The sequence below is a fragment of the Squalius cephalus genome (assembly GCF_949319135.1).
Source record: "Squalius cephalus genome assembly, chromosome: 23".
NCBI lineage: Eukaryota > Metazoa > Chordata > Actinopteri > Cypriniformes > Leuciscidae > Squalius > Squalius cephalus.
In genome coordinates, this window is record NC_137144.1 from 25543965 (window position 1) to 25566131 (window position 22167).

At 37.7% G+C, this 22167-nt stretch overlaps 4 protein-coding genes across 13 annotated transcripts in view; 2 read left to right on the plus strand and 2 right to left on the minus strand.

The window, feature by feature from the left end:
• The first annotated feature begins 7 nt into the window (after window positions 1–7).
• Window positions 8–7970, plus strand: hdhd5 (haloacid dehalogenase like hydrolase domain containing 5). 4 transcript variants are annotated; one of them, XR_013819818.1, is made up of 9 exons: window positions 8–343; window positions 1509–1721; window positions 1853–1965; window positions 3378–3471; window positions 3630–3663; window positions 3747–3921; window positions 4807–4995; window positions 5675–6368; window positions 6418–7970. XR_013819818.1 is itself a non-coding variant. In XM_079858881.1 (8 exons), exons 1-8 carry the CDS (start codon window positions 236–238, stop codon window positions 6090–6092), a joined length of 1344 nt encoding a protein of 447 aa, XP_079715007.1. In that variant the 5' UTR covers window positions 13–235; the 3' UTR covers window positions 6093–7965. The 4 variants fall into 4 exon arrangements, 2 of the variants coding, with proteins under 2 accessions (XP_079715007.1, XP_079715008.1); XR_013819819.1 differs by having other exon boundaries at window positions 45–343; window positions 1518–1721; XM_079858881.1 differs by having other exon boundaries at window positions 13–343; window positions 5675–7965.
• On the minus strand, window positions 7272–12637 carry rab19 (RAB19, member RAS oncogene family). Of its 5 annotated transcripts, none has more exons than XM_079858886.1 (5): window positions 12567–12637; window positions 12118–12191; window positions 11642–11785; window positions 9471–9654; window positions 7272–8229 (listed from the first exon to the last, which is right to left on the minus strand). In XM_079858886.1, the coding sequence occupies exons 2-5, from the start codon at window positions 12166–12168 to the stop codon at window positions 7958–7960; spliced, it is 651 nt and encodes a 216-aa protein (XP_079715012.1). In that variant the 5' UTR covers window positions 12169–12191; window positions 12567–12637; the 3' UTR covers window positions 7272–7957. The 5 variants fall into 5 exon arrangements, with proteins under 5 accessions (XP_079715012.1, XP_079715009.1, XP_079715010.1 ...); XM_079858883.1 differs by having other exon boundaries at window positions 11642–11830; XM_079858884.1 differs by having other exon boundaries at window positions 11642–11830; window positions 12118–12188; window positions 12567–12598.
• A 386-nt stretch (window positions 12638–13023) lies between these two features.
• On the minus strand, window positions 13024–21705 carry ccdc34 (coiled-coil domain containing 34). 3 transcript variants are annotated; one of them, XM_079860312.1, is made up of 7 exons: window positions 17827–17948; window positions 16851–17097; window positions 16644–16773; window positions 15926–16033; window positions 15673–15831; window positions 14632–14761; window positions 13024–14489 (listed from the first exon to the last, which is right to left on the minus strand). In XM_079860312.1, exons 2-7 carry the CDS (start codon window positions 17087–17089, stop codon window positions 14287–14289), a joined length of 969 nt encoding a protein of 322 aa, XP_079716438.1. In that variant the 5' UTR covers window positions 17090–17097; window positions 17827–17948; the 3' UTR covers window positions 13024–14286. The 3 variants fall into 3 exon arrangements, with proteins under 3 accessions (XP_079716438.1, XP_079716437.1, XP_079716439.1); XM_079860311.1 differs by lacking the exon at window positions 17827–17948 and adding an exon at window positions 21650–21705 and having other exon boundaries at window positions 13597–14489; XM_079860313.1 differs by having other exon boundaries at window positions 13597–14489; window positions 17611–17912.
• prkar2b (protein kinase cAMP-dependent type II regulatory subunit beta) overlaps window positions 21271–22167 on the plus strand; it is a 17708-nt gene continuing 16811 nt past the window's right edge. Inside the window, exon 1 of the mRNA XM_079860310.1 lies at window positions 21271–21861. Coding sequence (XP_079716436.1) covers window positions 21600–21861 — 262 coding nt within the window. The 5' untranslated portion in view covers window positions 21271–21599. The remainder of the gene's footprint in view (window positions 21862–22167) is intronic.

A 22167-nucleotide genomic window follows, 5' to 3' on the forward strand; every position in this document is an offset into this window, starting at 1 on the left:
GGAGCGCGTTCTGAGTCTGCGCAAGAACACGAGCGCGCACTGGCGCTGTCAGTTCTACACTCGTTCCTGCTGACACACAACACACATGCATTGATTTAGATAAGGCCTTTAGAGCTAGAAAAACATGTTTGGCAGCTGCTGGTAGCATGTTGGCTAGTGGTTAGCAGCAGTGCAGAGTCATCCTCTGGTCAAAGTAGAAACGTTGTCTCGTTTCCTCGTTTGTTTTTCCCCAGACATGTTTCCACGCTTGAACATGTTTAGGATCGGGTGGACAGGCGTGAAACTGAGCAGGAAAGTCACTAATGCAGCTGCTTTTGCGCAGACGCAGCGCCGCTACAGCACTGTGAGTTCATGCTCATTATTATTGGTATTACAGTATTCAGAAATTAACCCTCATTAATAGGCATGAACAAACTAACACCCCTGACCACAACAAACCGAGTGGTGTTATGTGTTAAAAGGCTTTTATTGTTGTTGTTGTTGTTGTTGTTGTTGTGAGTTTCTGGTCAGTGTCGGGCTGTGTTTCAATAGTGAGCTGCCTATCTAGACAGCATTTTCGGCCCAAGAATTATGGCATATGGTCACACTTTAGTTTAAGGTACAATTCTTACTATTAAATAACTATTAACTACGACTTTTGCCCCAATAAACTCCTAATTACTGCTTATTAATAGTTAGTAAGGTAGTTGTTAAGTTTTTGGTATTGAGTAGAATTAAGGGATGTAGAATATGGTCATGCAGAATAAGGCATTAATATTTAAGTAAGTAAGTAAGTAAAATTTATTTGTATAGCACATTTCACAGATAAAAATCACAAAGTGCTTCACAACAAAAGGAGGAATACACAACATTTATAAATACATTACAATACGTAATCAAAAATGAATAACAAAAGCAAAAAATAAAACAGAAATACACATAAGACCGGCCTATGTGCATAATAAGTAGCCTACTAATAAACAACCAATATCCGAGTAATATTAGCGATATAAGTAAGTAATATAAGCAACTAGTCAATAGGCTATATACATACATATATATATATATAAATATAGTTATAGTTATTTTGACATACATTATTATTTAGCAAGTGAATGGAACTTTTGCAATTGATCTACATGAACTTTCACCTGGCTTTCATTTCTGTGGTATGTTTTCCTGTAAATAGCACTCAAGGTTTCACTTTCCTTTTGCGGGAAATGTGAAAACAGTCTAAGAAGGGAATGAGACCCCTTGTTATTGGGGGATGGTGTGGCTTTCATGATTCAATTTGAGCCTCAATTTGATCTGTAACTTGAAGGTTGTAGGTTCAAATCCCCAACTGAGACAAAACTATCACCATTGTGACTTTGTGACACGACCCTGAGAAAACTGAGTGTTATGTGTACAGTTGGTCACTTTTTCCCGGTTTATCACTGTAAATATGTTTTGAAACTTTTTGTCTTGTATGGTGACTTAATAAAAAGTGTCTGCTAAGTGAGTACAAAACATGTTATGTTTGTTTTGAGGATGAACAGGACCGCAGCTTGTTTGGGCTTCTGTTTGACATTGATGGAGTGCTGGTACGTGGACGGACGCCCATCCCTGCAGCGAAACAGTGTTTTAGGGACCTGGTGGACAAGGATGGGAAATACAAGGTTCCTGTGGTGTTTGTGACGAATGCAGGGAACTCTCTCCGGCAAACCAAAGCCGAGCAGCTGTCTCACCTTCTGGAGGTTGAGGTGAGACACCTGACTACAAATATTTAATCCTTCCAGGTTGCTCCATTTGCACTGTCGGTGGTTTAAACACAACATTTGATTTGTTTACAGTGTCTGAGAGTAAGACAGGGCGGTTTGATTTCTCCAAACAGGTTTCACCAGACCAGGTGGTGCTGTCCCACAGTCCTCTGAGGGTTTTCACTCAGTTCCATGACCTGTGCGTGCTGGTGTCCGGACAGGGACCCGTGGTGGAAGTTGCACACAAGTATCCTTGATATAAATGACTATAATTATAAAATAGTTATAAATAATGATTATTATACAAATTTATATAATATATATATACATTACATATATATATATATATATATATATATATGTTATATTTTACTTGCGCATCTAATCCCAAGCCTCCATTGCTAATTCCAAAATGTAATTTTAGAGATAGTAATTGAGAATTAAAGCGTAACTCTCGCCAAATTTGAACCTAGGCTCTTTTTGTTAATCTACCCGAGTCAAACATTCGTGTAAAAGCATAATTAGAATGGAAACGCCACTTTTAAGATTGACCGTATTTTCATTTTAGGTCAAAATGCCTTTTGAATGGGAGTGCTTGGGGCACTACAGTGATTGCATCAAAAATCGCTATTTTTAACACACTAAGAAGGCTCGACACAACATGAAACTGTGCTGGAAGTATCACCAGGGGCTCTACACATGAACTCCAGCATTGAGAACATTGTTTGTGTACACAGAGTTTACTAAAAAGAAAGGTTTTGTCCGACTCACTTTATCAGTTAGTGTTTCCAGTGGCTGGAATTTTGTCAGTCAAAAGTAGTCGATCTCCGAATGCAATGTAATGAACTGACTCCATATGAGGAAATGTCATGAACTTGTACTTTCAATGAAAAGCATGATAACTTAGATAAAAAATGATCCGTGAATTTATATGGAAACAAGCTTTATGAGCTTTCCATCTTTACTCTCCTCATGTTACGTTGCATTCAGAGATCGACTACTTTTGACTGACAAAATTCCAGCCACTGGAAACACTAACTGATAAAGTGAGTCGGACAAAACCTTTCTTTTTAGTAAACTCTGTGAACACAAACAATGTTGTCAATGCTGGAGTTCATGTGTAGAGCCCCTGGTGATACTTCCAGCACAGTTTCATGTTGTGTCGAGCCTTCTTAGTGTTTTAAAAATAGCTATTTTGATGCTATCATGGTCGTGCCCCAAGCACTCCCATTCAAAAGGCATTTTGACCGAAAACGAAAATACGGTCAATCTTAAAAGTGGCGTTTGCATTCTAATTATGCTTTTACACGAAAGTTTGACTCGGGTAGATTAACAAAAAGAGCCTAGGTTCAAATTTGGCGAGAGTTACCCTTTAAGCCACTGATAGCAGTCTAGTGCAGTTATTAGAGAGAGAGAGAGAGAGAGAGAGTTATCAAGCGTGTATTAATTACCTCCGTCTGTGTGTCTCTCAACAGTGTTCGGCAGCAGCTTCTCTACTAATAGATAAACTGTAAGTTTAACCGCTTCAAGAACAGCGCCGTTATTACCTCGCTAGTGCAAAATCAAACATTAAACAGCCCCATACTATAAACATATAAATATATCTGTGTGTGTGATGGCTTTTATATCTAAATTTGTCCTTGATCAAATAAACTCCAGTGTCGGTTTCAAGAACGTTGTCACCATTGACATGCTAAGAGAGGCGTTTCCTCTCCAGGACATGGTGGATCACCATCGCAGACCCAAAGACATTGTGAGTAGATACAATAATATCTGAATATGTAAAAATCAGGAGAATTTAGCATTTGTTATTAGCTGTGTTTGTAAGGCAAGTGTCATTACAACTAATTGAACAGATTCCTAATCCTAAGCATTGAGCATTGACTGTATAATGTACTTAATATTCCTAAGATTCCCCCATCTAAAGATTTGCCACCAATAGACGGTAAGTTTCATTCCACCCGTTTCACTTTCTGTTCTGGCTGAGATCTGTGTCCGCTCACATCTGCTTTTACTGTCACTTTAAAGCTGTCATCCTGTTCGGTGAGCCTATCAGGTGGGAGACAAACTTACAGCTGATTGTTGATGTGCTCTTGACCAATGGGAGGCCAGGTAATGCGGTGACATCACTGCATTACCCACACATCCCTGTGCTGGCCTGCAACATGGATCTGCTGTGGATGGCCGAAGCCAAAAACCCTCGGTTAGTGTCAGGAAGATTTTATTCAGCAAGGGTGCATTAAAATGGATCAAAAGTGACAGTAAATACATTTATCATGTTACAAAAGAGTTATATTTCAAATTTTGAACTTTTTATTCTTCAAAGAATCCTGAAAAAAATGTTTCAGCAAAAATATGCAGCAGCACAACTTGTTTTTCAACACTGATAATAATCAGAAATGTTTCTTGAGCATCAAATCATCATATTAGAGTGATTTCTGAAGGATCATGTGACACTGAAGACTGGAGTAATGATGCTGAAAATTCAGCTTTGATCACAGGAATAAATTAAATTTTAACATATATTCAAATAGAAAACAGTTCTTTTAAATTGTAATAATATTTCACAATTTTACAGTTTTTACTGTGTTTTTGATCAAATAAATGCAGCTTTGGTGAGCAGGATGAGACTTTAAAAAAAAAAAAAAAAAATTTTTTTTTTTGTATATATCAATGTATATATTTCGTAGAATCAACATAGTTAAACACATGCTTCAGGTCTCATCAGGCTTGATTCATCAGTGAATGTTATTTAAAAATATATATATATTTGTCTCGCTCCAAGTCTGGAACAACTTTCCTTTTTGACTGATGTTATCATGATGGCTTTTGGTAATGTTAACCAATCGCCATAATAGCTGTTTAGTAACTGTTTCATGCTAGCGTTGTAGCCCACTTTACACCATCACATCAGTTCTTGATTGATAAAATCCCTTTTTATTGAATATCCTGTTATATTGAATACTGAAGTAAAAAATGGGTTGCAAATGCCATTTTAGTTGACTTTAACAACGATCATCAGAATTGTTTTCTAGTGGCTGTTAGTTAAATACAGATCTAACTAGGATTGCTGTTCATTTGTTGGCAGATTCGGTCACGGCATGTTCCTCGTGTGCCTGGAGAGCATCTACAAGAAGATAACAGGCTGTGAGCTGAAGTACGAGGCTCTGATCGGGAAGCCCAGCGTTGTGACTTACAACTACGCCGAACTGCTCATCAGACAACAGGCCGAGAATCTGGGCTGGACCCGGCCGGTCGAGAGACTTTACGCCATTGGGTAAAGCTTGGACCACATTAATATGCATGAGCAATTTTTTAAGAGCATTGAATGGTCAAATTTCATTGACGCTCAGTCTGAACAGGGTGCGCTCAAACTCTTACTTTTCACAAGGAATACATATAACAGTAAAAACACTAGTGGTGCGATCCAATATTTGCTATAATAATTTTTCCTTAATAAATGGATACAAGGAGATATTTATAAGCAAAATTATTTAATGTTATATAATACAAAAAATACACTGAGTTTTTTAATACTTCTGCTTCAAACTGTATTTAATAATTATGTAAATATTTAAAAATATGCGTGTGTGTGTGTATATATACACACACACAAAATGTATAATGCAAGAACATATTACAATTTAATCACTATAAAGTAAACATTGTTTTCCATCCCCAAATTTAAGACCTCTTAAAATGACCAAGACATTTGTTTTACCATTTAAGATATTTATGACCTTGCATTTCATAAAACTGAGTTTTTGTCGTAACACATCTTATAAATTGAATACATGAATCCTTATTAAAGCTGCAGAAGAGATTGTCAAGAGCAGTGAGTGATTTTCTTTGATTAACATTAATGGTTTATTAGGCTGCTGTCACTTTAAGACTCTGACAAGCATCTGACTTTCTTGTAGAGAAATCTTGGTCAAAACGTTGTGTCTCTCTCGTAGTGACAACCCCATGGCTGATATTTACGGTGCGAACCTGTACAACCGCTACCTCAAGGCGATGCATCGCAGCCGGGCCCAGGTGCAGGCGCAGGGCGGCTCGGCCAGTCAGGTGACCGGAGACCTGGCGTGCGAAGCGTCCGACGATGCCAAATGCTCTGGACAGGTGATGGTGGGGGGCTCGTTTGAGCACCGCCTTCCTGAAGGCTGCGGCTCAATCCTGGTCTGCACGGGCGTCTACAACCGAGACCAGCAGGACTTGCCCTCCGACCCCGAGCAGACGGTCACGGAGCAGCGGATTTTCCACGGTCACCGGGACTTCCGCTTCGACCCCAGCCTGACTCAGCCTTCCTTCATCGTCCATGACGTTCGGGATGCAGTGGAGTTGGTCTTCCAGCTGGAGGGTTGGCCACTGCAGTAAACCGCCATCTATTATGCCATATCTACACGATCAGAACAGAATCAGTCATTTTAGAATTAATGAAGCTATCTACACAAGAAGGGTTATTTGCGCCGTATGATTTTTAAAATTTTTAACATGCTATTTGAGACATTTTATTTTGCCCGTCCATTTTACTTACAAATATCATGTTATTTGATTGCTATGAGTTTTATTTGTTAAATACTTATGCATGTCATTTTTTCGTGCCTCCTAATTTAAATCATATTTTGCTTTTGAACAAATATCCAAGACATAGTGTCGGATCCGGCCCACATCTGGAACGTGTGGAATCCATGTGAACCAGATGTGGGCCGGATCTGGGCCGACACTATGTTGCTGTCTGGGATGGAAGCCCATTATAACATAAATAAGGTAATTATACAGGTGTGGCAAGTATCGACTGTCAGTATAGTGTAGCGATGTTTGAAGCACTGCTCAGTTTGTTATTTTTAACAGAACACAATTAGCATTAAAATTGACTTTTTATGGAACTGTATAAACTAAAGCCCTTTTCTACTTTAGAGTAAAAAATGGTAATTGCGACTTTGCAATTGCTACATTTTTGCTTGAAATTGCGACTTGAGACTTTATATGTCACAATGTTACTTTACATCTTTCAATGCAACTTATTTCATAAACTGTTTTCTTAAGGTGCGGTCACATTTACAGTTGTAAGTGAAGTCAACGCGGTGAATCTGTGTGACCAGAACTTTTTGCAAAATCTCCATGGGGAAATCTTTCACCTTCACGTAAAATTTGATTTAATTTGGTGTAATTTGAATTAAATGCAGCAATTCACGCAAGACTGAAGTAAGAGTTTGAATGGCGTTTACATCTAGACATGAGTCAAGTGCACTATTTGGGAAAGGACGTATCCACCTCAAGTATAATTGTCACAAGCTCAAACTGAGTGTTGAAGGAGATTCAGAGTGCTACACTTAAAAATTAAGTCAGAATAAAACATTCTGGCATTGATGGTTCCATGAAGAACATGTAACATCCATAGAATCTTTCCATTCTATAAAAGATTATATAGATTATCAAAATGGTTCTTTTTAGAATGTTCACTGAAAGGTTATTTGGGGAACCAGAAATGTTTTTTTCTGTGGCATCGGTGTGAAACCCCCTTTTGGAACCTTTATTTTTAGTACTTTCACAAGCACAAGGTTAAACGCTTGCAGCCAGGAAACACTGTCAGTGAAGCCATATTAGTTAATGAAAAAAAAAACACACAATGCCATTGAAAGGAGGAAGTTCATGTTTCCCCTCCAGTAGATTGTAAATAGTTTGTGTGTTCTCTGAAATATCCTTTAAGTACACGTACGCCTCAGTTAGTTTAAATGTGAACACTTTGGTTTGCTGTAACACTGTACCTCTTAAGAGCCGTTCACACAGAACAAACATGGTTCTGTTTTTGCAGCTGTTTTATGTACAAGAGCTGGACGTTTTGGGCATCATGCCGTACTGTATTTTCAGATCATTTCAAGTAAAAAAAAAAAAGTGTGTTTTGCATTTTTTTAATGTTCTGTCTACTGTTTTTGAAGGACTGAGCAGTCAAACAAATCCCTCAATTAATATTGAGTCCTTTAAATATATTGTTTTGTGTTCAGAAAGAACAAATGCATTTACTGATTCACTGTTTTTAATGTTTTTGCATTGTATTGTACTGTACACAACCTACTGCAAAATAAATGTCACAGAACAAGAAAACCATAATATCATATGTATAAGTTTACATAGTTCGTTCATTAAATGCAACTATATTTTCTGAGATGTCTGATTTATTTTTATGTCATATCCACTGTATTTATCATCTTTGTCCACCTAATAAATATATATACAAGTCAGCAGTCACATGACCTCTTCTCATGTTCTCCATCTATTGAATGAGAATCCAAGTGCAAGAAAACTGTGGGTAAATCTGATTGGCTGTCCTGATGGACTATTCCTCCGTGTCGTACTATGAGTTCCCGGGCCATCAGTTCGAAGGCTTCCTCGATGTTGCGATACTGTTTTGCGGAGGTCTCGAGCGCGGCCAGCGCACCGGTCCGCTCCGCCAGCGTGCACGCGTCCTCAAACAGCACCTGCCGCTGCGCCTCCAGGTCACACTTATTTCCTGCAGGACGGAAAACACATCATGAATATCTAGTTTATTTGCTGTTGAATGTCTCAAGCTGAAATCGTCTTTAATTAATGTGCCTCGTAATCTTTAATCAGGATAACTTCCCCTCCCTTTACTGGCGTGAGGGCGGGGCAACCTGTCACTCAGATGAGATCGACCAATAGCAAACCACAACCATCCAATCAGTTCCCAGTGGAAAATCAAGCCCCGCCCTACATTTGTTCTTGTGCGAGAAGCCTTTTCACTCTAGCCTGGAAATCCAGACCTAAATCTAAAAGATTAAATTCAACTTGTGCTCTCGCTAAAACTCTGGATTACCAAGGTAGTTTCACTCGGATATACAATACAATAATGTCACAACAGCAAAGAAAAGACTATCCAAACTTAAATCCTTCCCTTGCGGGTCAAAATGACCCGAAGCCCTAAAATTATACTTAATTCTTTTTTTCTTTTTTTTCAGAAAGCTTATTTTATTTCATTTTGATAATATATTTTTTTTGGAGATTTATTTTCTTTTTTCTTTTTTTTGTACCTTTAAATTACTATTAATCAATAAATAATCAATAAATAGTAATTTAGAAGCATTCCTCACATTCTTTCAACTCCAATTCAAAATAACTCACAATTTCATGCCTAAACCTTTTAATTTAGCTCAAAATATCTTACATTGGGAGTCTTTGCCGACCTCTTGTGGAAAGAAAATAATATAACATGACATTTCATGACTCTTGCCACTAGATGGCCTTACAGCTCTGCAAATGAGCTGTTTCCGCTGGGTCCTAAAGTCAGGTTCTCTTAAGTGTGCATTCAGATACACATGTAGACATTATAAAATATTTTTTTTGGTAAAGTTTTAGCATTTTTAGTTTGAATTTTGAGCATTTTTAGGTTTTTCTATGTGTACTGAAGCTTTCCTCACATTCCATTCATTCCTATGGGGGTCAATTTGACCCGTGAGTAAAGAATTTGTTACTTTTTTAAATTTCAACCCCAAAAATCCTCAAATCCATAAAAAAAAAAAGTGTGTATTCGTGGTTCAAGCGTGACAAAAGTCATGGGGTGAACACTCGATGAACACTCAAAGAATTTTCTAAAAAAAATTCCAGGTCAAAATGACCCGAGGACATGCAAATGTGTTGTCAAATTATTGAAATATTGATTCTAAAACCTCAGGGGGTACTCAAGTAAATATGGGGGTTTGGTTGATAAAAAAGTTTGGGAATCCGTGTTCTGACCTATCAGAACGAAGACGACGTTGGCGGCTCCGTACTGCTCCACTCCTTGTATCCAGTGCGGCAGAGACTCAAAGGTGGGTCGTCGGGTCAGGTCGTACGCGATCATGGCACCGTGGGCGCTTCGGTAGTAACTCTGCGTGATGGTGCGGAAACGCTCCTGTCCCGCCGTGTCCCAGACCTGCATCTGAACTCCAGACAGACACAATCACAAAAGGCTAATCAGTGCCTCTCCTAGACATGCACAATCTTAAAAAAAGTTATTTCATAGAAGAACCATTTTATTTCAGTGAACAATTTAAGTACTGGTATGGTGTTTTTTGACTAATTATATAGTAGTGGTGCCAATCTACACATTCTGAGGGCTAAGCCCCCCTGAAGATCAAATCCTAAAACCGCCCCAGGCTATATGTACGAATTTTCATGTATTAATCACATTTTACTGCCAATGTATGAACCGCTTGAAAATAAAACAAAAAACTAGACCTTCCCCGACTTCTACGTTCCCAGACAGCGACAGATCCGGCCCTCATCTGGTGCGTGTGGATTCCATGTGTACCGGATGTGTACCGGATCTGGGCCGACACTATCTTGCTGTCTGGATTGCCTATGAAAGCCTGTAGACGGATATTTACGTGGAGGAATCGGGACGTTTTTGCCGGGAAAATCAAAAGGACGTGTTGTTGACACGCTCCCGAGAGCCTAACTTCTGTGACACGTATGAATGCCTATACAATTTTCAGGATAATGGCGAAAAATCCTGTACTGTAATGTCAATGTGTCATGCAAAGAAAAGTAATTAATTCAAACTATAGTCTCACATAGCCAGATATATATAGTCTCAAATATACTTCATAATCAATCAAAACAGTGTAATTTTATTTAGGCCTACGTCATCTGTCGACAACTGGTGCACATAAATCCACATCTCTATGATCAGATGCTTTCTTAACTGCAGCTTTCTCACTGCTGTCATTTTTGTATGGAAGTATGGAAGCTTGTTTCCGCCACAGAATAAAACATTTTAAAAGAAAATTGCGACTTTTTAGCCTATCTCAGAATTGCGAGATATAAAGTCAGAATTGCGAGTTTATATCAAATTGTGAGTTTATTTCTCGCAATTCTGAATTTAGGCTATATCTCCCAATTGCATGTTATAAAGTGCGAGATATAAACATGCAATTAAGCAAAAAAGTCAGAATTGACAGAATCTGACATATTTTCTCAGAATTGTGAGATAAAGTCAGAATTAGGGTTTATAAAAATGGGTTTATATCTCGCAATTGAATTCTGACTTTATAACACGCAATTGTGAGTTTATCACACAATTCTGACTTTATATCTCGCAATTGTGAGAAATAAAGTCAGAATTGCAAGATTTAAACTTGCAATTGTGAGATAAAAAGTCGCGATTATCGTTTAAAATGTTTTATTCTGTAGCGGAAACAAGCTTTCATAGTTGTGTTTATTTTGTTACTGAAAGTGCGCAACACATATTATTAACCTAATTGTAGCTCTCAGCAGCGTGGACGGTGCCTGGATGTTCGGTTAACAGTAGCCTACATCGCTGTAAAGGTATTTCAAACTTCTTTTTACTTCTAGCAATAAATAAAAAGAACTTCGTTGAGTATATCGTGGCATTGAATCACATTCAGTCTCTTGTACGTTACGTTTTCTGCTGGCTGCAGTTCACTCAACGGCCACCGGTGTCGCTAATAACAAGGGTTTCTGAATTCTACATAATAGCCTATTCAAATGTATGGTTATATGTACTCCTGTATCTAAATTATGTTTTGTTCTCATTAAAATGCCTTATATGTATATATATATATAAATATAAATGTAAATATAAAATATATATAATAAAACCCCTTCAAAAGAACCATGTTTTTTTTGTAATCTAAAGAACATTTGTGCAACTATAAAGAACCTTTGGTGAAATGGGAAGATTCTATAGATGTATATATATATATCCATCCATATAATCTTCGCCTTCCATAAAAGGTTCTTTATAGTGGCAAAAAATAATTCCTTATTATATATAATAAAGTTCTTTATTTAATATATATATTAAATTATATACTATACAACCTATACAGCCTCAATAAGAAGATTTCTTTACTGAATGTAAGGAAAACCTTTTTTAATTTTAAGTCATGAATCAGTGCACAGACCTTTACTTTCTTCCCATCGATGTCCATGCTGCGAACGGTGAAGTCCACTCCTATAGTGTTGTGCTGGGTGTCACTGAACAGCCCAGACTTGAAGCTGTGGATCACGCAGGTCTTTCCCACGTTGCTGTCGCCGATCAGGATGATCTTGAACAGAAAGTCACAGCGGTCTTCATCCTCTTGCCCTGTGGACTGCATTTCTGCAATAAATACTTGCGGATTGTGACCCACTGACCCTGAAACGATTCATTCAGGGTGCTAATGTCACAGGCTCAACCTACGTCTGTCATAGATATGTTTAAAACAGGCCTTTTCTATAAGCTAGCACAGAAAATAACATGTTAAGAAATCTCCATGCTGCCAAAACAAGGTTAACGAACAAGTCAGCTTTGACCTCAGTCACACAACATTAACTCCTGTTCTCTGCCACGTCCTTCGCCTTCTTTGAAACACTAATGCAAACAGACACACCCGTGTACCTGTGTGTGAAAGTGAGACGTCCAGCCGCCTGCCCACCTGCACCAATGCATCCTATTGCAATTATTGCAATCTACTGGGAGAGAAACATGCATAGTTCAAGCTGTACATACGAGAAAACCTGTAATATTTCTTCTGAAGCGACTTAACCTGATTAACTTGAACACATATGTGTCTTAAAAAGTGCAACAAAACAAATGCAAAGCAGCACTGCTGTCTTGAAAGGTGACCTTTGCTCAGCAGAACAGGATATAAACACATAACTCACTTGCTCTAATGCACACTATCACAGCTAGTGATAGTTTTGAGAATTGCCTGCCATATCCATAACAAACAACATGTGGGTCAGTTGCATAAACATAAGTACTATATGACTCAACTAGCAATTAGTCAAAGGGAAATCAGTCTTACATTAGACCAATCAACTTAAAGAATATTTAGTGGCACTTACAGTGTCTCTGGTCCAGTAACGTGTTTATGAGAGTGTGAAGGGATGAAATCTACAGTATTGTGAACACATGCACTCACACACACTCACACACACACACCCACTCACACACGTCATTAGCTGAAAGAACTCCAAGGCGGACAATACACACATCTGTGCGAGGGCTGCGTTTGGCTCTCGGCCCGGTCCAGGGGTCAGAGGTCTTTGTGTCTGGTCACAAGCTGACTCGGGATATGCAGATAAGCCAGTTAATGACGACTCCTGTTCAACTCAGAAGAAGTCTTTTGTGAAACCACACCACGGCAGTCACAAACACTGATTGTCTCGAAAATCATGCACATCATCAAGTGCAAATGTATAGACTTTTACATTGTATTTTGTACATTTATTAAAGGAAAAGTTTGTGGCATTTTTTTCCCCCCATACCAATGAAAACTTGCTGAAGGCATTCTGTGTTTTTAGGTTTTTAGTGTGTTTCTATATACATTAAAAACAAACATTTTAGTAAAACCTCCATTTTACATTTACATTTACATTTATTCATTTAGCTGACGCTTTTATCCAAAGCGACTTACAATTGCTATATATATGTCAGAGGTCGCACGCCTCTGGAGCAACTAGGGGTTAAGTGTCTTGCTCAGGGACACATTGGTGTCTCACAGTGGATTCGAACCCGGGTCTCTCACACCAAAGGCAAGTGTCTTATCCATTGCACCACACCACCCTTTAAACCAACCATTTTAAATGGTTAATGAATTTTGTAAAAAAAAAAAAAAAAACAACTTTGTTATTACCATTATTTTCTCATTTTTGAAATATTTAAGAATTAAAAAAAAAAAAAAAAAGAGTAAATTTAGGATTTTTTTTTTTTTTTTTACATATTTGGAAAGTTTTTTTTTTAATTGATAATTGGTCACTTAATTTTTTAAGTAATCTACTCAATTTAAGCACAAATATTCTACATCGTCATTTAATAAGTATAATACAAATATGCTATGTATACAAGTATAAGGAAATGTCATTTACAATAGCTGTGGATTAATTCATATTTTTTAATTAATCAAGGATGCATTCAATTGAATGAAGGCATTTATATTGTTACAAAATATTTCCATTTCAAATAAATGCTGTTTTGAAATTTCTATTCATCAAAGAAAAACTATTTTTAACATTAACAATCAGAAACTTTTATTGAGCAGCAAATCATCATATTAGAGTGATTTCTGAAGGATCATGTGACACTGAAGACTGGAGTAATGATGCTGAAAATTCAGCTTTGATCACAGGAATACATTATATTTTAACATATATTCACAGAGAAAACATTTATTTCAAATGTTAATAATATTTCAAAATATTACTGTTTTTACTGTATTTTTGATCAAATTAATACAGCCTTGGTGAGCAGAAGAGACTCCTTTCAAAAACATTAAAAATCTTCCTGGCCCCAAACCTTTGAACATTAGTGTATGACAAGTAAGTGTATTAGTGTATGTGATTTAACACAAATAATACTGGGCAAAATGACTGTATTTCCAAAGATCTTTAATTTGGACAAGAAAAATCATATTTAGCTAACATTCAACCAAAAAATATACAAGTTAAATTCATAATTCCATCGCATGAAAAGTGAGTCTTTCAAAGCTGGAAAACACTTGCTAGACAAAAACGCAGCAAGTCTTCAGAAGAGTTCATACTGGACTGAGACCAGCAGAGGTCAGTGTCACCATCTCTTACAAGCCAAACCGACGGCGTCTCTAGATGTGTGTGTGAGACAGCGGCTCGACCGGCTCTTCGCCGCTCCTGCCGTTCTCTTACGCGCTGAACTTTTCCTGGGCGTTCTGTCTTCCTGTGGGACGTGAATGGGTTTCCAGGGAATGGGGTTGACGAAGCTCGGAGCGGGATAGTTCACATTGTTATACTTGCCTGAAAGTGATAACATTAACACTTTAAAGCTTGGCTTTGAATCTCTGTCTTTTCATGGATATTTATGTGGGATATGTAGGGAGTTTCACATATTTTTCAGTGTGTACCAGTTTAAAGGTTTGGATGCATCAAGTTCACTCACCGGCTGAGGATGCTGATGATCGTCGGCTCAGTTTTCCTTTCGTTTTTACACCGTCAAGCCATTCTTTAAAGCTTTCCTCCGCCTTTTCTTTGCGCTCCCTCTCTTCTGCTTCTCTTCTGGCTGCCTCCTCCTTTTAAAGGGATAGTTCACTTTGAAATTAAATTTTGGTATGTTTTAGCTTACCTGAAGGGCATCCAAGATGTAGGTGTCTTTTTTTCCACAGTAGTTTCAATTTTGATATTTTTAGGTCAAACCGTTCTTGTCTGTCAGTCATTTAATGCAGGTCTGTGGTCACTGTCTCAAAGAGCATGCACAGAGAAGTCCAAATTAAACAATTCCCCATCGTCCAAATTAAACAATTCCCCATCGTAAGTACACATTGATGGCCTAAGACACGAAACGAGCGGTTTGTGTGAGAAAACGAACAGTATTTATATCGTTTTTACCTCTTATACACAGCCACGTCCAAGTGATCTGAGGGCGCGCGCGCATCCTGGTGTGTGTCGTGTACGCAGACTGGTGCATAGATATATACACTAGAGGTCGCCTTGTCTACGGCAGTTCATTGCAACGAATGTCTTTAAGGCGACATCTAGTGTATATATCTATGCACCAGTCTGCGCATACGACACACACCAGGATGCGCGCGCGCCCTCAGATCACTTGGACGTGGCTGTGTATAAGAGGTAAAAACGATATAAATACTGTTCGTTTTCTCACACAAACCGCTCGTTTCGTGTCTTAGGCCATCAATGTGTACTTACGATGGGGAATTGTTTAATTTGGACTCTGTGCATGCTCTTTGAGACAGTGACCATAGACCTGCATTATATGACTGACAGACAAGAACGGTTTGACCTAAAAATATCAAAATTGAAACTACTGCGGAAAAAAAGACACCTACATCTTGGATGCCCTTGAGGTAAGCTAAAACATACCAAAATTTAATTTCAAAGTGAACCATCCCTTTAAAGAGATCGAGATCATCATCTACACACCCTCATGAAGTTCAATGGGAATAATGTTTTCTATAAATCACACCTTCTCTTTTAGCTTTCTCTCTGTTTCTTCTTGCTTCTTCTTCCGCATCCACTGCTTATACTTCTCCTGGGCTTTCTCTTCAATCTCGGCGCGTCTTTTCTCCTCTCGAAGCTGCTCTTTGCTTTTCTGAAACTCTTTGGACTCTCTCTCTTTCTTTTCCTGAGGACAGAAACAGTGAAAGCGTGAGGAGGAGACCAGTCCCCATTCTGAAACCAATGAATCCTAGCAATATTGGAGTTTCAGAGAGCGTTACCTGCTCTCGTTTCATTCGCAGCCACTCTTGAATTTTGCAATCACAGGCGACTTTCTTCCTCTGCTGTTCTTTCTTCTGCTCTTCCTCTTTTTCCTTCAGCGTGAGCTCCTGAAATATAGACCTTAATGAATGCTTGTCGGACCAGGGTTATTATCACACACTACTATTCATACACTATTCATAAACCGAATAATTAAAAGGAAAATTATATATTCTGCTCACCAAGGCTGCATTTATTTGATCAAAAATACAGTAAAACTGTGAAATATTATTACAATTTAAAACTTCTATGTGAATATATTGTAAAATGTAATTTATTCCTGTGATCAAAGCTGAATTTACTCCAGTCTTCAGTGTCACATGATCCTTCAGAAATCACTGTAATATGCTGATTTGATCAACATTTCTGATTATTATCAATGTTGAAAACAGTTGTGCTGCTTCTAATTTTTGATGAAACATATTATTTAGGATTCTTTGATAAAAAGAACAGCGTTTATTTGAAATAGAAATGTTTTGTAAGATTATAAATGCCTTTACTCTCACTTTTGATCAATTTAATGCGTCAGTGCATATTAATTTCTTCCAAAACACAAACTTTTGAACGGTGGTGTATATAAAATAAAAATGTCCATGTTACTATAAAAACACTGCTGAAAATAGTAGTACTAACATAAAATATCCCCATAACTACAAATAATGTTTTTTAGTCATATACCTCCATAGCTTTCTGTTGTTTTCTGACACGCTCCTCTTTGGCTTTCTCCACAATCCACTGCTCCCAGGCACTCAGTCTGAAGCTCCCACTGAAAGATCTGTCTTCCAGGCCTGTTGTGTCCACCTCATCCCTGAAAGTATGTCTGGTTTTACATGATACATGATTTTACATGATACATGACTGATGTGCAACTCAACAAGCGCTCACCTGGAGGGAGAGACATCTTCAGCTAACGTGACGGTGATGTTGTGAACGCGCTGAGGCTGATCTGGCTCTGGTTCCTCATCTGAAAGCTCAAAGCTGTCGTGATAGATGGGGGACAGCAGAGAGGACGTCGAGTCTCCGGTGGACTCCACACTTCTGCTGCGCTGCGGGACGCTGCCTCTGGACTTCAGCGGGGTGGAGGTCCGACTCTTGGAGGAAGAGGATGGAAAGGCCGACATCATCAGCAAACCTGAGGATACAGAGAAATACGTGTTGAACGCAACCAGGAGAACCCTACAAGAAAGTACTATGGTAACACCATAGTACATTGCGATTTATGTACTACTACTGTAGTCTAATGCAAGGGTTTTCGAACTTAATCTGAGAAAAAAAAAAAAGAATAATTAAACAATTGCATTACAATAAATTAAAATAAATTAAAATTAGGTTCAAATGATATTAGATTAGATAAGTAAACAATACAAAACATTTTATTTTAAATAAATAAAGAATAGGCTACATTTAACAGTACAGTACTACGTGAGTACAGAAAAAAAAAACAATGTAACTTAGCAAATAGTAAATATTTTCCAAATAATACTTCAAACTGCTATAGTATATAATATAAATTAATATTGGGTCTTCATGCATGAATACATAGGTCCCTTTTAAAATTTGGCAGGATGATCATTTGAATCGCTAAAATATTGAAAAACCCGTTGTAACGTATATAACATGATACATGCCAAAAACATCCTATTACCTCAATACCATGTTCAAAAGCAACGTAGCAATATCATGTAGGCTAGTTTTTGTTTCAGACTGAGGACATTTTGCAAGAGCACGTTTCAAGGGCACTAAACTGATTAAAACTAACTTTCTGTTCACTCTGTTTAAATCACAGCTGCACGTTTCGACAATACGTTTAAACTGCTCTTAAATTGGATAAATAAGTGTATAACCACTTTAACTAACTCACCATATGGTCAGTTTAATCGCGAAATATTTCGTTGGATCGCTTTTGTTTTGCTTGATGTGCTCGAGCGTCTTCCTCCATCTAGCCCCGCCTCCTTCACCTTGAACCCGCCTCTTTGACGTGTCAGTCATACTAACCGTGAAAAACGATTGGTTGAGCAGATGTAACCAAGCACGCTGGTAACGGAAGCCTTGTTTCCTAGCAACGAGGCGTTAGCGACAGCGTCAGACAAGGTAGAAAACACGCTTTGGTTGCTTTGCACTTTTCATTGTTTATTTATCGTTGTCTTCAGAATAACAACAGTTAAAGGAGAACTCCGGTCAATTTTAACATTGAGCTCATTTTTTTGTACATTTGGAGTGCTGTCAATACAGAGAACAACGACAAAAATCGGTGTTGCCTACACCGAGTTATTCTATTTTTAAAATTTGCACCCTGTTGACTTCAATAGGGCAAGTAGTAAGCCTGCTTTTTAGCCTCTTAACATCCTTTAAGTGTCATTACAAGTGCACAGAAAATGTGAGTGATTCCTTCCGAGTGAACACGGGTGAATCTGACTGCAGTAGATGTTAGAGATATTAATAAAAATGAAGTTAATTCAGCCAGCGCTCATACCTTTGTTTACATCCTGTTTTCGGTGGAACGCCATAGTAATCGATTGTCGAGTTCACGCGCGTGATCATTGGTAACTAAATTACCAATTACAGGGTGCAAATTTTAAAAATAGAATAACTTGGTGAAGGCAACACCGATTTTTGTCGTTGTTCTCTGTATTGACAGCACTCCAAATGTACCAAAAAATGAGTTCTCCTTTAATACATGATTATGTAAAAAAAAAAAGAAAAAGAAAAAAAAGAGATAAAAGTCAGACAAAACAAAGTTCAAAGGTGATGGACAAGGACAATACTTCATCCTTCAAAAGGGAAACACATGAAAAACACTGAAGTGCCTTGAAACACGCAGCTTTATTCAATGTATTGACATAATTTCCACTGAAACAGGAAGACAGGGCGGGAACATATCTAACAGCTCCTCCCCTTTTTAAAAATAGCCAATAGCGTTTCGTTGACTTTTATATCACATAGCTAATGTTTGTGATATAATATTTTAAAAAAAAATATATATTTTTTTTATATATATATTTTTCTTATAAGTTTTAGTAATTTTGTTGTGTATTTTTGTCATTTTTATTTATATGAATTTTTTTTAACTTAAACTAAAATGTTATCCAGGCAACTAGCAGAAATAAAATATGTTTATGGTTTTAGTTTTAGTTATGATATGGCTATATAGCCTACCTATTCCTTATATAGCATATATATACTGTATATATATCTAAAAAAATTAATTTAGTAAAATCTGAATTTTTTTTTGCATTGTGACATTATTAATGTATTAGTAATACATTATTAATTATTAATGTATTACTAATAAAAATAATTACATATTTAACATTATGTATACATCGTGGTAGTATTTTATTTACTTCCTTTAACATATGCTCATTTAAAAATTAATATTTTTATAATAATATTAAAATAATTATAAAAAATTACAAACAAACAAAAAAACATATAAATCGCTTCCACAACTGTAGGTGTGAGAGTATGAGGAACGTTTCAAACCACAGGACAGAAAAATCACAAATGAGATCTCTGTGATATGGCTTTTTTAGACGAATGAGAACAATAGGCTTTTGCTCAGTTTTCTGTCTCTCCTGAGAAAAATGCTCCAGTAATCTCACATGTATAGAAAATTAAATGGTCCATGCTGCTATCCCTATTAATTTGATAGCTCTATACTCTCGCTGTATGTCAAATATTGACTCCCAAGACATTCAGGAGACATTTGATACTTAGACATAAGAGAAAAATGAGATCTCTATTAAATCATCTGAGCTATAAAAACTGTCTCGGAAAGGAAATATGAGCTGCACACTTTGGTTATGCACTCAAATGCAGCAACATCAGAGTCATGAGTTAACAAACTTCACTATGATAATATTTCACATTTTTACTCTAGCTCAATGATGTAACCAGCCAGAACAACTTATCTATCTTAACATTTTCTCCTCACATTCAGTATAAAGAGGAACACGATTGATGTAGAAGACTGGACTGGTGTGTTTTTTTGTGCCCTGACTATCATTGATATTAAAGAATTTAAGTCTCCAGTTTATTCAATTCCAAGTTATTTTAATATCCTCTTCTCTATTCTGTTCTCTCTGGTAATGCTGGATACATTATGACAGATGTGAAACACAACATAGATTTAGAGAGAGAGAGAGAGACCTTGTACCTTTATATAACAACAATGTTATTGTTCCCAGAAGGTCAAACTCTGATAATAATCTCAACATAATCAGCTCATATTTTTCGTCAAAACAGGATTAACCAGCAACCCACTTAATCTAATTCTGTCTGAGGTGTCTGTTTATCCATTAACTTAATTATATTTGATAGCGTCACTCTAAAAAGGTGCAAAACTAGGCTATATATTATACAGATACAACACAATGCAGAAGATGGTTTAAGATAAAAAAAAAAAAAGTGATGGAACTTTGATACTTTTTAGGCTATAATAGAGGACACCGGGGCTAGTTGTCACATAGGAAAGTTAAAGGGCCTTGAGTCAAAAGCCTGATTCGAATTGCCAAAAAGTCTCGGTTGAACTACATGTTATCATAAAAGTAGGTTGGGGTAGGTTGTCACAGGGGATTCTGTATATTGTAAAAAAAAAAAAATTTTTTTTTTTTTTTTATATTCCTGATGGCGAAAATGAGGCTTTGATATTTTATGACCTTTTCCATTTGGTAATTTCCTGATTCATTATGTATATGTATATGTGTATAAGTCAACGTGTTCAATGGAAATGTTAAATGTTTTAATTTTTTAGCCAAAACTTTAAAAATCATGATAAACAAGGCTATTTTAATGAGAAAAGGTGTGACAACTAGTCTCCCCCTACCATGGTCCTGAATGATTTCCATATTCATATAGGCCTGCACTATTTGCATAGACTTTCAAAGGATCCTATAGTAATACCATGGTACTTGTCCAAAAAAAAGCATCATATACCATGGTACTTTTGCGTGAAAACTTAAAAACATCTCAGTGTGTTTTAATCAAATTTAAAGGGATAGTTCACCCAAATCTGTTATCATTTGCTCACCCTAAAATTGCTCCAAACCTGTATGAATTTATTTCTTCTGTTGAACACAAAAGAAGATAAGTTTAAAGAATGTTAATCAGACAGCCATTGACTTAAAAAATACTGATTTTGTAATCAATACAAAATATTGATTACCAACATTCTTCAAAAAATATCTTATTTTGTGTTCAACAGAAGAAAGAAACTCATACAGGTCTGGAGCAACATGAGGGTGATTTTGAAGCGAACTAGCCCTTTAAGAGCTCGCGTCGCGTTCTAGTTCGTCGCGTCGCGTCCGCGTTCCTCCTGCGCAAATCCCGGGATGCTGGTTGCCATGGTTTCCCGCATCACATGCGCGGCTTTCCTGTAGCCAGCAGCAGCGGGAGAGAAAAAAAAATGCCAGCTCTTGAAATCCCAGCCATTTTTACGCCCGCAAATTAGAGGACACGGTCGGACACGGTGGGAAACACACGCAGATGGTGGAATAGCGAGAAATCCGTCGCGTTCCCTCTGACGCGTTTTGCGGGTCATTCTTCTCAGCTGACGCGGCGAAACGGGACCGACTGTTGTTGTACGTATACGCGCAAGACCGGGCCGAATTTTTGCGCACATTTCACCGTCAGGAAATGAGTATAGAAATCCCCGAGGGCTTGACGGAGCTTCTGCAGAGCTTTACCGTGGAGGTCCTGAGGAACCAGCCGGGGGATCTGCTGGAGTTCGCGCTGCAATACTTCACGCGTCTCAAGGAGAACGAGACCCGCGGCGGCGCGTTCGGCAATGAACACAATTCCGCCTCGCGAGCGGGCAAAGCCGTCAACTTCATCGAGGAGGCCATGCAGATCGACTCTGAAAACGGAGAGGAGGATGATGATGATGAAGAGTTCGTAGGTAATGACAGCTAGGACCATCCTCATTCATACCCTTGGCATGTTTAATGCATCACAACATTGTCCAACCAGTGATCTTTTGTTCAGTGCTAATGCATGATCACACATCTCCTTGATGATGATGATGATGATGATGAAGTGCATTTTCCTTTAAAAATGAGGGGTCAGCTCACTGCAGAGGGGGCTGGAACAAAGACCAGGCTTAATTGGCTTGGTTTATCATATGAATGCTCTCATTTCCATGCTTTTCAGATGGAAGCTCTGGTTATTATTCATAAAAATGAAACTAGGGCCTGTGTGCATTAAA